The sequence below is a fragment of the Sphaerodactylus townsendi genome, unplaced genomic scaffold (genome assembly GCF_021028975.2).
Source record: "Sphaerodactylus townsendi isolate TG3544 unplaced genomic scaffold, MPM_Stown_v2.3 scaffold_322, whole genome shotgun sequence".
NCBI lineage: Eukaryota > Metazoa > Chordata > Lepidosauria > Squamata > Sphaerodactylidae > Sphaerodactylus > Sphaerodactylus townsendi.
The window spans coordinates 1-14259 of record NW_025950498.1 but is presented as its reverse complement, the minus strand read 5'-3'; the positions used below and the strand labels follow the sequence as shown (position 1 = coordinate 14259).

Sequence of the window (14259 nt, the reverse complement as noted above, 5' to 3'; positions counted from 1 at the left end):
TAATAATAATAATAATAATAATAATAATAATAATAATAATAGAAGCACAAAATGCTTTGCACATCACAGAACTCCATATGAAGCAGAAGAATTCCTCTCTAAGCACACCCTTCCTCCCGGTTACAACCACTGTGGCATCAGTGTGGGAAAGTCAATCAGACATATATATATTAATGAGCTCAAAAGTAGTTTTGGCCAGCGATCTGGTTTTTGGAGATTCCGTGATGTGCCTGACTGTTCTGAAGTCGCTCAAGGGTGAGATGCGCATGCAATTTTTCATACTTACAGGCCATTGGCAAAGTCATTCATCACGGGACGTAGACTGGTAAAGGTGAGGACTGGAATTAAGGCAAAGGGAAGCTGAAGGCAAAACACAAGAGAAAATGCATTGTCAAAGGCTTTCACGGCCGGAATCACTTGGGTGCTGTGTGGTTTCCGGGCTGTATGGCCGTGTTCTAGCAGCATTCTCTCCTGACGTTTCGCCTGCATCTGTGGCTGGCATCAGATCCTCTGAAGATGCCAGCCACAGATGCAGGCGAAACGTCAGGAGAGAATGCTGCTAGAACACGGCCATACAGCCCGGAAACCACACAGCACCCAAGTGATTCCGGCCGTGAAAGCCTTTGACAATGCATTTTCTCTTGTGTTTTGCCTTCAGCTTCCCTTTGCCTTAATTCCAGTCCTCACCTTTACCAGTCTACGTCCCGTGATGAATGACTTTGCCAATGGCCTGTAAGTATGAAAAATTGCATGCGCATCTCACCCTTGAGCGACTTCAGAACAGTCAGGCACATCACGGAATCTCCAAAAACCAGATCGCTGGCCAAAACTACTTTTGAGCTCATTAATATATATATGTCTGATTGACTTTCCCACACTGATGCCACAGTGGTTGTAACCGGGAGGAAGGGTGTGCTTAGAGAGGAATTCTTCTGCTTCATATGGAGTTCTGTGATGTGCAAAGCATTTTGTGCTTCTATTATTATTATTATTATTATTATTATTATTATTATTATTATTATTATTATTATTATCATCATCATCATCATCATCATCATCATCATCATCATCATCATCATCATCATCATCATCTAGTTAGTTAGTTAGTTAGTTAGTTAGTTAGTTAGTTAGTTAGTTAGTTAGTTAGTTAGTTAGTTAGTTAGTTAGTTAGTTAGTTATACCGCCCTATCCCCGAAGGGCTCAGGGCGGTGAACAGTATAATACCATATATAAAACATACAGTTGAATTAAAATAAGCATATTCTAAAAACAGTATCCCACAAAAACCCGCATACAACCCGCCCAGAAAGCACAGTGGGTCCCAAAGATGTTAGGGGCCCCTATATGGCAGAGGGGGAGGGGGGGGTCTCAGCGGCTGGTCTCTCCAAAGGCCCGGTGGAACAATTCAGTCTTGCAGGCCCTGCGGAACTCTCCAAGGTCCCGCAGGGCCCGGACAGAAAAGAATAGGAAGATCTCTTTTTTTCCTTGGAATGCGTTTGTAACTGGCATGAAACACTAAAATTTTTTTTTTCCAGCATTCATGAATCAAACTCTTGCAGAAAAGCATAGAGCTCATGCTGGAATAAACACTGATGAGGAAGGAATAACTATTTTTATGTAGAAAGCTTGACCTACTCACTTGACCACGTCAGTGTGTTGGATCCGTACAAATGCCAGTTCCCAGTCCTTGACTAGTGCTGCTGCTGGAAGTAGGATCTGGAGTTTGGCCCCAAAGCTTGAAAAGCAACATTTTTGCTGCGAGTTAACAAATTTTGCATATGGCAGGAGATTCTTTGCAGCATCCTGGGAACCAACCCATGCAAGGCTATTCAGTTGCGTGAATAATCCTGTTGAAATCCAGGGAACTAGAAGCTGCGTCATGGGAGGAAATCTCTGGAAACTGGCTTCATTAGAATTTGTTTGAGTTCTGCACAAATTAGGAGAGGGAGCTCCTTCTTACGGAAATTATTCTCTTTCTCTGAAGACATCGATCTTTACTTTGTAGTTTGTTACCTATTCCACTGGGTTGAATCTAGGATTCATTTAAGAAAACCAGTTTTAATGTCACCCCCCTCCCCCCCCTCCCCAAACTCCAAAACAGATTGAGACCATGAATCTTCGCAGCATGTGTTAAATGTAGTTTTAAAGCCTCAGGACACACGAGAGGTGTCCTACTGGATCAGACCAGCCATCCACGTAGTCCAGCATACTGTTTCACATAGTGGCCAACCAGTTATCTTAGAGGACCAGCAAACAGGGCATACAAGCTGAGGTCTTTCCCTGATATTTCTTTTTAGCCTTGGCATTCACATTCTCACTGCCTCTGAGTGGGAGGCTACCTTTAGTCGCCCATATAACCCGGGTCGCGTTTTACCATCTTCGTCAGGCCCGACGGCTGGCCCCCTTCCTCTCCCAAGCTGACCTGGCCACTGTGGTCCATGCAACGGTCACCTCCAGGCTAGACTATTGCAACTCGCTCTACGCGGGCCTTCCCTTGCGTCTGATTCGGAGATTAAAAATGGTCCAGAATTCTGCGGCTCGTATGCTCACAGGGGGTGCCTTGGGAGAACACATCACACCTGTGCTTCGCCGCCTGCACTGGTTGCCAATTGAATACCGAATCATTTTTAAGGTGTTGGTGTTAACCTTTAAGGCCTTACGTGGCTTGGGACCTACGTACCTGCGGGACCGTCTTACCCCATATGTCCCGAATCGGTCTCTGCGTTCGGCAGAGGCCAATTTACTGGTGATCCCTGGCCCCTCAATGATACGGCTGGCCTCCACTCGGGCCAGAGCCTTTACAGCTCTGGCCCCCGCCTGGTGGAACGCTCTTCCACCAGCTGTTCGGGCCCTGCGGGATCTTGCTGAGTTCCGCAGGGCCTGTAAGACAGAGCTGTTCCACCGGGCCTTTGGGGAGCCTAGCCGTTGATAGGGGCCCCCTCCCTCTCCTTTTATTCTACAACATCAAGTGGATCCACCGCCCCGTCCCCCCCTTTGGGGCTCTGGGTGAATTGAAGCTGGTGCCATCTTGTTTTAATGTTGTTTAATATTAATTTTAATAATGTTGTATTTTAATAAGGTAGGGTTTATTTTATTAGAGCCATATTAATTTATATTTACTGGATTTTAATCTATTATTGTGCTCTATCATATGTTGTTCACCGCCCTGAGCCCTCCGGGGGAGGGCGGTCTATAAACCCAATAATAATAATAATAATAATAATAATAATAATAATAATAATAATAAAGTAGTAGTAGTAGTAGTAGTAGTAGTAGTAGTAGTAGTAGTAGTAGTAGTCATAGACCTGTGCTCAATAAATACGCCTTTAAAGCAGGAAAAGCAGGTGAAATATGCCTCTTTAAAGCCAGGAACTTTCATCTGTTCTAATGATATTTCAACAACTGCTTTCAAAGGCAAGGAAGAATGAAAAAATAAAAGCATTTTGTGGTTCCTTATGCTAAAACATTATGGCTTAAGCCAGGAGTGTCCAACTCTGGCGCTTCAAATGTTCATGAACTGCAATCCCCATCAGCTCCAGTTGGCCAATTGATGGGAATTGTAGTCCATGAACATCTAAAGTGCCAGAGTTGGACACCTGTGGTTTAAGCTATTTTGAACCAGGTTCTGCTTTGTTGTATGAAGGAAAGGAGAGTGGAACTCGGTTTACACAAACAATAGATGAGCAAGTTAAAGCCATTCCTGGACTGTACCACCTGACAGCGTTTGGGGTAGGGAAGGGAATTCCATCTATGAATGTATTATTGAATACAAATGTAGCAATTTAGTACAAATGTAGCAATTTAGTACAACCTTGATCTTAGATGGATTCTGCATGGGCCAAAAACATCGGTGTGAAAACAGTGTGAAGGTAAAAAGGTTATAAACCTTTTTACACCGTTTTAAACCATTTTCACACTGTTTTCACACCGCTGTTTTTGGCCCATGCGGAATCTGCCTTCAAAAACTAGGATGGCAAGCAGAAGAACCTTGCAGGGAGTTTTTAAATGAGCACTCTGTCCTGTGGCCACCCCTACCACCACTGGCCTGTAGTGTTGCAACCTAAGAGGAGCCTTACCACCTCGAGTAATAATAATAATAATAATAACAACAACAATAAGTAATTGATGTAGCAATACCGGGTACATGGCAAAATACCAAGATCTGAGAATGGAAGTGGAGAGATTATGGCTCAAACCAGCAGTTGTGGGCCCAGTGATCATCAGCACATTGGATACCATACAGTGGTGGGACTCAAATAATTTAACAACCGGTTCCGGTGGCGGGATTCAAATAATTAAACAACTGGTTGTTTACAAGCACCATTTTAAGAACCGGTTCTGCTGAAGTGGTGCGAACCGGCTGAATCCCACCACTGATACCATACCAAAAAACTTTGGATGGCACTTGAACCGTCTGCATATTGATAAAATCTCTGTCTGTCAATTACAAAAACGCTACATTGCTTGGATCCACACACATACTATGTTGAAACATGACATCCTAGGTTCTTGGGAAGAACCTGATGCGTATGAAGGCCAATCCCAGCTGAAGATTTGCTGGCTGTGATTTCTTATCATCATTTTTCATCATCATAATTTATATGCCACCCTCCCCCGCCAGGGCAGTTTTCAACACGATAAAAACATCATCCGTGCAATAATCATTTAGAACATAAAACCCAAGAAATCAATACATTGAAATAGAGAATTTACAGCATTTAAAATACGGCACTCAGTAGTAAGTCAGTAGTGCCATTCCCTATACTGAGGGGGACTATGTGTAGCAGTTCTGCCATCTTGAAACTGTTTTTAAGTCTATGTGATTGCTATGGTTTTATGATTTTATGATGTTTTTATCTGAGATATTAAGTTGTACCCCACCCAGAGCCCTCCCGGGGTGGGCAGTATAGTAAGTTTAAAACATAAATAAATAAGTCAAACAACATCCCCCACCCCCCACCCCTCTGCTGTTAAGACATTGAAAGTTCGGAAGCATAGAAGAATTGTCAAGAATCTAGGCTGGGTAAACAGGAAAAAAGGGGAGGCTGGAAAGGGAGAGAGCTGGAAGGGAGAGGCTAGTGGGAGGAAAGAGAATCCAAGCCACTAAGAACATAAGAACAAGCCAGCTGGATCAGACCAAAGTCCATCTAGTCCAGCTCTCTGCTACTCGCAGTGGCCCACCAGGTGCCTTTGGGAGCTCACATGCAGGATGTGAAAGCAATGGCCATCTGCGGCTGTTGCTCCCGATCACCTGGTCTGTTAAGGCATTTGCAATCTCAGATCAAGGAGGATCAAGATTGGTAGCCATAGATTGACTTCTCCTCCATAAATCTGTCCAAGCCCCTTTGAAAGCTATCCAGGTGAGTGGCCATCACCACCTCCTGTGGCAGCATATTCCAAACACCAATCACATGTTGCGTGAAGAAGTGTTTCCTTTTATTAGTCCTAATTCTTCCCCCCAGCATTTTCAACGGATGCCCCCTGGTTCTAGTATTGTGAGAAAGAGAGAGAAATTTCTCTCTGTCAACATTTTCTACCCCATGCACTAAATACATGTAAACTGTTGTTGCCCTCAACCATAGGCCTGGTGTAACATCTCTGTCTTACAGACCCTCGAGAACTAAGAGAGATCCATCAGGGCCCGGGTCTCTTTGGACAGAGAGTTCCACTGGGCAGAGGCCGTGGCCCTTCTTGAGGAGAGCTGGGTAGTCTTTGGGCTGGCAGAAATTGTCACTGGGAGAGCACAAACTCTTTTTGGGGGGGGGGGCGGTCCTACAAATATGAAGGTCCTGGACCATTTAGGGCTTTGAAGACAAGCATCAATACCTTGACCTTGGTCCAGAAATCAATCCAAAGCCAGCGCAGCTGGTGGAGCACAGACTGAACATGCACCCTCCAAGAGGATCCTGTGAGGACCCACACATCTGCATTGTGGACCAGTTGTACTTTTCAGAGCAGTGACAAGGGCAACCCTTTCTGTAGAGTGAGGTGCAGTAGTCTAATCTAAAGGTGACCGTTGCATGGATCACTGTGGCTAGGTCAGAACGAGACAGGTAGGACATGAGCTGCTGTGCCTGGCGAAGATGGAAAAAGGCCAACCTAGTAGCATTAGCCGTGTCGACCTCCAGAGAAAGGGAAACACTCGGGAGCATCCCAAGAATCCTGACAACGGCCGCTGGTGTCAGCTGAACTTCTTCAAGAGTTGGCAAAATATTCGCCCGGTGCAGTCTGGCCCAGCCACAGGATCTCCATCTTAGATGGACTCAGTTCCAGCCAATTCTGCTTGAGCCGTCCCACCACAGCTTGTCCTTCTAAATGTGGGGTTTGGAACCCTTGGAATAGGGGCTATCTTGATTCACATGCTCAAGTTGGCAATCGTTTCCAACCTGTCTCAGCCTGTTGTAATATATTTTTATACTTTTTTCTTTTCTAGGGGCTGGAAGATTGCAGGGGGCATCTTAGTCGTCATTATTATTTCCATCAACATGTACTTTGTGGTGATCTACGTCACTGCTCTGGGGCAAATGGTACTGTACGTCATTGCTGCAATTATGAGCTTTGTGTACTTAGCCTTTGTGGCATACTTGGTAAGTTCATGGTGTGTGTGTGTGTGATTTATAAGACTTATACATTATTAGAAAGGTTATACTTTGCACAGAACATATGGGTGGGTCAGAGGCCATTTCTGCATGATGGTTGCCTTCATCAACAGAAAGGGTCTTCCATGCACTAGCTTTGATGCAAACTTGATCCCCACCTCAGTCCACCAGCTCATAGCTTCTTCAGTGTACGTCTAACTTTTCATTCTGAAATAGCTGCTAGAGAAAAGAAGTAGCGTGAAAGGCACTGTAGGCTAGGTATGCATTCATCAAGTTGCAGGGTTTCCTGTGCTGGAACTGGTTGGAATAGCCCTTGCTCATAAAATTTGTGGGTGGGGGGTGGGGTGGGGGATGGAGAGGAGGTGGTGGTACTGGTGGATCTGGTAGATGCAGTGCAGTTCATTCTGTGCAGAGACAAAAGTACCCCATAGGCCCCTTACACTCATGCAGAATAATGCACTTTCAATCCACTTTGCAGCTGTGCAGAATAGCATAAGAGCATAAGAACAAGTCTGCTGGATCAGGCCAGAGTCCATCTAGTCCAGCTCTCTGCTACTCGCAGTGGCCCACCAGGTGCCTTTGGGAGCTCACATGCAGGAGGTGAAAGCAATGGCCTTCTGCGGCTGTTGCTCCTGAGCACCTGGTCTGTTAAGGCATTTGCAATCTCAGATCAAGGAGGATCAAGATTGGTAGCCATAAATCGACTTCTCCTCCATAAATCTGCCCAAGCCCCTTTGAAAGCTATCCAGGTGAGTGGCCATCACCACCTCCCGTGGCAGCATATTCCAAACACCAATCACACGTTGCGTGAAGAAGTGTTTCCTTTTATTAGTCCTAATTCTTCCCCCCAGCATTTTCAATGGATGCTCCCTGGATCTAGTATTGTGAGAAATCCACTAGCAAAATCCACTTGCAAACAATTATGAAAGTGGATTATTCTGCATGTATGGAAAGGGCTATAGTGAAAATGGTGGGCATTTTCCTCATTAACTGTAATGGAATTGTCAGAAAGGGTCACTGATAAAAGACTGACTTGCACCATTGTCTTGCTTCCTAACCCTGTAAATATGTTCCAGATTTAGTAGGTTGCATGTTGAAAGCTCCTGCTCTTTGGAGAACTGGGTTTGATTCCTCACTCACTCACCTGAGTGGCCGAGGCTTATCTGGTGAACCAGATGTGTTTCTGCACTCCTACATTCCTGCTGGGTGACCTTGGGCTAGTCACAGTTCTTCGGAACGCTCTCAGCCCCACCTGCCTCACAAGGTGTCTGTTGTGAGGAGAGGAAGGAAAAGGAGCTTGTAAGCCACCTTGAGTCTCCTCACAGGAGAGAAAGGTGGGATATAAATCCAAACTGTTCTCTTCTTCTTTGATTCAGCACTGGTTGAGGTTTCTGTTTGTTTTCAGATTTCTGTAGCCCAAACCCTGTTGTATTATTCTTTGGATGTCCTGACAATTTATTTATTTTTATTTATTTATATTTTAGACTTATAGGCCGCCTCTTCCCCGAAGGGCTCGAGGCGGCTCCCAACATGGCTGTTCTCCAACAGCAACTCAAACAACATAACTTAACACATTTAAAACTCCAGCAGCAGTTACACAGTTTAAAACAGCTCAACAGTTTAAACAATTTAAACAGTTTAAAACAGGCGCTCGATCCCAAGGCTAAAAGAAAAGGAAACAATAAAAGAAGAAAAAAGAAGAAGAAAGGGAGGGAACAGGCGGGCCCAGATGGAATCAACAGTGGGCCCGACCAAGATGACAGAGGATGGAAGTTGGCAGCCTCAATTTCAATTCCGATTTCAGTTTCAGTGGGGGGCAGTAAAATCAATTGCACTTGATTTACTATGCAATCCTACTTGAATCTCAACAAGAAAAGCTGATTACAGAGTTAACTTCTATAGTCCAAACTCGTCTGAGCTGTCCATACCATGATGGTTGCTTTGTTCTCTGTATCTGTCCCTTCATGGTTTTTATGGTTGACTGAGAGCAGAGCCTCTTCATTTTTATTCTGTGGGTTCCATCCGTGGTTCCATCCGTGGAAGGCGTTGGCGGCCATGGATCTTTCCCATTTCCCACCAACTAGCAGCCCTTTCTGACCCTGGGAAAGTTTATTGTCGGGGTCATAGGACCCACATGGACCAATAGCCACAGTGGTTAGGAGGTTGCCAGGGAAAAAGATGAAATTGGTCTCCTCTCTCATCTTTATCAGCACAGCTTCACTGAAGAAAGAGGCCAAAAAGGTCATTTTACTACCCTGTGGGCTAAGAAATGGCAAATGCAGTTCAATGTAGCAAAATGCAAAGTGATGCACATAGGGGCAAAAAATCCAAACTTCACATACACGCTACAGGGGTCAGTGCTATCAGTCACAGACCAGGGAAAGGATTTAGGCGTCTTAGTTGATAGTTCCATGGGAATGTCAACTCAATGCATGGCAGCTGTAAAAAAGGCAAACTCTATGCTGGGGATCATTAGGAAAGGAATTGAGAATAAAACTGCAAAGATTGTCATGCCCTTATATAAAGCAGTGGTGCGACCGCACTTGGAGTACTGTGTCCAGTTCTGGCTGCTGCATCTCAAGCGGATAATGATAGAAAAAGTGCAGAGAAGGGCAACAAGGATGATTGAGGGACTGGAGCACCTTCCCTATGAGGAGAGGCTGCAGCATTTGGGACTCTTTAGTTTGGAGAGGAGACGTCTGAGGGGGGATATGATCCAAGTCTACAAAATTATGCATGGGGTAGAAAATGTTGACAGAGAGAATTTTTTCTCTCTTTCTCACAATACTAGAACCAGGGGGCATACATTGAAAATGCTGGGGGGAAGAATTAGAACTAATAAAAGGAAACACTTCTTCACGCAACGTGTGATTGGTGTTTGGAATATGCTGCCACAGGAGGTGGTGATGGCCACTAACCTGGATAGCTTTAAAAGGGGCTTGGACAGATTTATGGAGGAGAAGTCGATTTATGGCTACCAATCTTGATCCTCCTTGATCTGAGATTGCAAATGCCTCAACAGACCAGGTGATCGGGAGCAACAGCCGCAGAAGGCCATTGCGTTCACATCCTACATGTGAGCTCCCGAAGGCACCTGGTGGGCCACTGCGAGTAGCAGAGAGCTGGACTAGATGGACTTTGGTCTGATCCAGCTGGCTTGTTCTTATGTTCTTACCCTCCCCTCTGCAGCCTCCTACCCGAAGGATCCCCAATCTTTTTGAGCTTTGAGACACTTTCTGAGGTAAAGTGGTAGGCATAATCCCAAAATGGCTCCCTTCTGTGGGAGGCGAAGCCATACACACACACACGTGAAGGAGAAAAGAGGAATAATTTTAAAGACAGAGGAGAGAGAGGGAGAATAAAACCAACCCAGTGGTTGCAGTTGCCCTTGAAACAGTGTTGTGGGGGTCAAAAAAGATCTCACAATTTCCTTGGAAGGTTGGCCTTGCGTTTCATAAACTCCTAATGTTTATTTCCCCCCCCCCAGCTCTCATGCTTTTAATATGGTTAGCGACCCACTAGGTTTAAGGGCTTGGCTGAATTAATGGTTTGGTTAAATTAACGGGTTCCAGTGAACGGGTTTAAGTGGATCAGTTAGATTAACTGATTTTTTTAAAAAAAACCCTTTTGATCTGCTGAAAAATTCGTGTTTCCACGAAATTGGGTGGGCTTTTTTTTTTTTTAAAGTGGGCTGTTTACCTGACTTGTTAGTTTACGGAAGAGAGCCCTTAGGTTCTTGAGCATTTAATATGTTGGTTGTTGATTTTTATAACTGGTATATGTGTGTGAATATTTTTATAAGGCAGTTAAATCTTTGTGGCTTCTAGTTTGATTACTCATCAGATCCCAGAGGCTAAGCAGGGTAGGCCCTGGCTTGTATTGGGATGGGAGACCTCCAAAGAATACCAGGATCGTGAGACAGACACGGGCAATGACAAACTGCCTCTGACCATCTCTTGCCTTGAAAATTGTGTGGCGTCACCATGTCAGCTGTGACTTGCCCTTTCCACCACCACCAGTTTAATTGTTTTAATGTTATGTCGCATGCCACATTGAAAGGTTTTTTTTTTTAAGTATATAAATCTGCTACATAAATACAGACTAGTAATAAGTATCCGGGTTAAAGAAGCACTCCTGTCTAAGATGGTGGCTGTTGCAGTACATACGCATTCATTCATTCATTCATTCATTCATTCATTCATTCATTCATTCATTCATTCATTCATTCATTCATTCATTCATTCATTCATTCATTCATTCATGCATTCATTTGATATGCATTACACAGTTCCTGTCTTACAGAAACTAAACACACTTAAAAACATAGCTAAACACACGCATTAAAATACACCAAGGTAACACTACAACATTGTCACCGGCAGCTGCCCAAAAAATTCCTTAGTTATTTCTGCCAAAGTCACCTCAAATGAATTCCTCTATTCTATTCACCTTTTACGGAAAATGTAGGAGCTTTCTGCAACATATTTGGCTGGCTGTTCCAAAGTGTCAATGCAGCCAGTCTAGGAACATTGCAGAAAACCAGAGGTGTAGCTGGGCCAAACTGCGCTTGGTGCGCAGTCTACATTTTCCACCCCGCCCCCATGGCGCCCCCCTTCCCACACTTACCGTAGTTCCTTTCCTTTTCCTAGAACTTTTTCAGGCTTAAAAACGGCCTGATGGGAACTATACTTCCCAGGAGACCTTGTGAGCCCCAAGGTCTCCTGTGAACTGTAATTCCTCAGGCCGTTTTTAGCCTGTACTGTGAACAGGCCTCTTTTTTCAGCCTGAAAAAGTTCTAGGAAAAGGAAAGGAACTACGGTAAGCGTGGGAAGGGGGGTGGGGAGGTGCCGGGGGGGGGGCTGCGCGGGGAATAGGGAGGGGCCTGGGGCGATTTTCCGCGCCCCCAGGTGTGCACCTGGTGCACGGCTCACCCCCCGTCCCCTTGTGGTTCCGCCACTGCATAAAACCCAAAACATAAATATGCAAATTGGATATATTAATTATGTGATTTTTAATCCGCAAGCTCAGGTTTCATCAGTTGGGAAACTAGATTCGGCTCTATGGCTAAGCAACCAAAGTTTGCTGTTCCTTGGAGCACAGAATCAGATGACTCTCTCTTGCCCCCGAATCTTGACCGGTGCTTGTCCTCCCCAGTGGGGTTGAGAAGGAACAATTTGTAGGAAAAAGCACCTAGAGGGGCAAGTGGCACGCAGTCATCACATAGGCAATATGGAGAGAAGCTCTTTGAGCACACAGGGATAATACTCCGTGTTAGTCCGCACATGCAGAATAATGCACTTTCAGTCCACTTTGCAGCCGGATTTTACTGTGCAGACTAGCAAAATGCACTTGCAAACGATGGTGAAAGTGGATTGAAAGTGCATTATTCTTCAGGTGCGGAAGGGGCCTTAGCAATGTGTTGCCATCAGCTCTTCTGGAGGGGAGATTTAAGAATATAGAACGTTCTAAAAGGGTTTGTTCTTGTGATCTGGTTATGGTTGAAACACTCGACAGTTCTCTGTTTGTATGCCCTAAATATGACAAGATACTCATGAAATACATGAATTCCATTTTCTTGCAATGTTCTCAGTGGCAAGAGTGTTACAAGATTCCCAACCTCCTGAACAGCTCTGATGTGCTCTTTTGTGAGACTTGCAAATTTTATACTGGAAATTAGTAAATTTAACTGTGTTTTTTAATCTTGTTTTACTTTGGAATTTTGTCTGGTTTTGAATGCCTATAAAGGCTTGTTGTTTTTGTTGCCTTAGTATGATGGGCTGCCAAAAACACCTTGCAGCAGTCAATGCTATTGGTATCTCTTTTAAAAAACAAAACAAACATACAGAAATGCAGGGACGATACTCAATGTTAGGCCACACATGCAGAATAAAGCCCTTTCAATCCACTTTGAATGCACTTTGCAGCTAGATTTTACTGTGCGGAATAGCCAAATCCACTTGCAAACCGTTGTGATTGAAAGTGTATTATTCGGCATGTGCGGAAGAGGCCTGGGTATGGTGGGCTGCCAAAAACACCTTGCAGCAGTCAATGCTATTGGTATCTCTTTTAAAAAAAAACAAAGCAAACATACAGAAACCCACAACTAATTTGTGATTTTTTTTCTCTCTCTCCCCCTTCAGAGTTGGCAGTGTCTAATTGCTCTCGGGGTCTCCTCCCTGGCCTGCGGGCGCACGGTAAGGGTCACGAGAACCTTGCTTACTGAAGAGCCTTCGCCAACGCGAATTAATTAAAATACTGGGTCTGTGAGTCCACAGCAGCTAGCCATCAGGGCCAGTGCGTTTCTATGGTTTACTGTGTGAACAAATACCAATGTATGTGCAGTTTGGCACAGAACATTTAAGCTTGTGATGATGTGTTAATGGATGTGCACAATGAGAACTAGGCTGTAATTTTTCTTTTCGTTAATAATCACTACAGTCGCACTATGGAAATGTGTAATTGCTGCTATTGCAGTACCAGATTTTTAGGGAGAGCGCTGGGTGCGAACTGGAAAGGCTAAAAATGCTTTCGGGGTTCATCCAGGGGCAAACTGATTCTGTCCCTGTAATGTCCTAGTAATGGAAATCTTTAAAAAAATTGTAAAAGGAGAGAAATTTGTGGGTTGCACTCCAGTCTAATAGAAGGGGACCAATAGGTCTTCAGTTGGAATATGTCTGCTCCCTGGTAAAGGGGCGAAAATTCCTTTGTGTCAAGAAGAGTTTCTACATTTCAGCAAGATTTCAAAGGCTTTATATGGGCTGAATGCTTCCGGCCTCAAGTATAGGGAGGGGTGGGGGATGGGGTGGAGAAAAAACTCTCTGCCTTTAGAAATGTAGCACACATGGGGAAACATTGGGCAGAAGCTTTGTTGCTGACAAGTTAGATGTCTGTATGCAGAGAGTTGTTTCTTCATAGGATTTGCAATACACCCCTTCCCAATCTGCAGCCTGAAATGGTACAGACCATAGAAATCTTTACCCATTTGATGCTTTTGAATGTAGAAACAGGCTAAGTTTGGAAGCAAATCCCACAGCTTTCCTTCCGCTGAACTGGCTGACTCTTCCCTCTATTGGTGATTAAAGGAGGGTGAGAAATTAATGGCCCTGAAACAGTCTTCTGAAACCAAATGTCTTTTTTACCAGACAGAATGGCACAGTAGGGCTGGGCTAGATGATTCAGAGGTAGGAATCAGGCACTCCAAGATGAGTACTGAATACTTTCTAATGGTAGACTTGCTCTAACACTAATCAAGTGGCCGGATTTTTTGGGTTTGTTTTCTGTACCTGCATCCTTCTAGGGATTGCTGCCCAAAAGATAGAGAATGAAACCGAGTCACATGTCCGTTCCCAGGGAGGGGAAGAAAATGCTTGGCCCAGTGACAAGAGGCCTGTTGTTTGGTAGAGAGCCCACTAGCTTTCAGATCAAGGCTGGCTCTAGAGTCGGGGTACACATTTGTAGCCACAAGCATTGCGCTGTCCCCAAGGAACCCTCAAACTGATTTTTCAGGTTCTAGATTCCCCAGACCAGTTGTAATGAGGTGACAGTTTGAATGACTTCCATCCATGCTCTATGACAGTGGTGGCGAACCTTTGGCACTCCAGATGTTATGGACTACAATTCCCATCAGCCCCTTCCAGCATGGCCAATTGGCCATGCTGGC

General features: G+C 44.6%; 1 protein-coding gene across 1 annotated transcript; it reads left to right on the top strand.

The window, feature by feature from the left end:
• The first annotated feature begins 634 nt into the window (after positions 1 to 634).
• On the top strand, positions 635 to 14204 carry LOC125425361 (natural resistance-associated macrophage protein 2-like). Its single transcript, XM_048482975.1, has 3 exons — positions 635 to 732; positions 6434 to 6587; positions 12740 to 14204. The coding sequence occupies exons 1-3, from the start codon at positions 710 to 712 to the stop codon at positions 12848 to 12850; spliced, it is 288 nt and encodes a 95-aa protein (XP_048338932.1). The 5' UTR covers positions 635 to 709; the 3' UTR covers positions 12851 to 14204.
• The last annotated feature ends 55 nt before the right edge of the window (positions 14205 to 14259 follow it).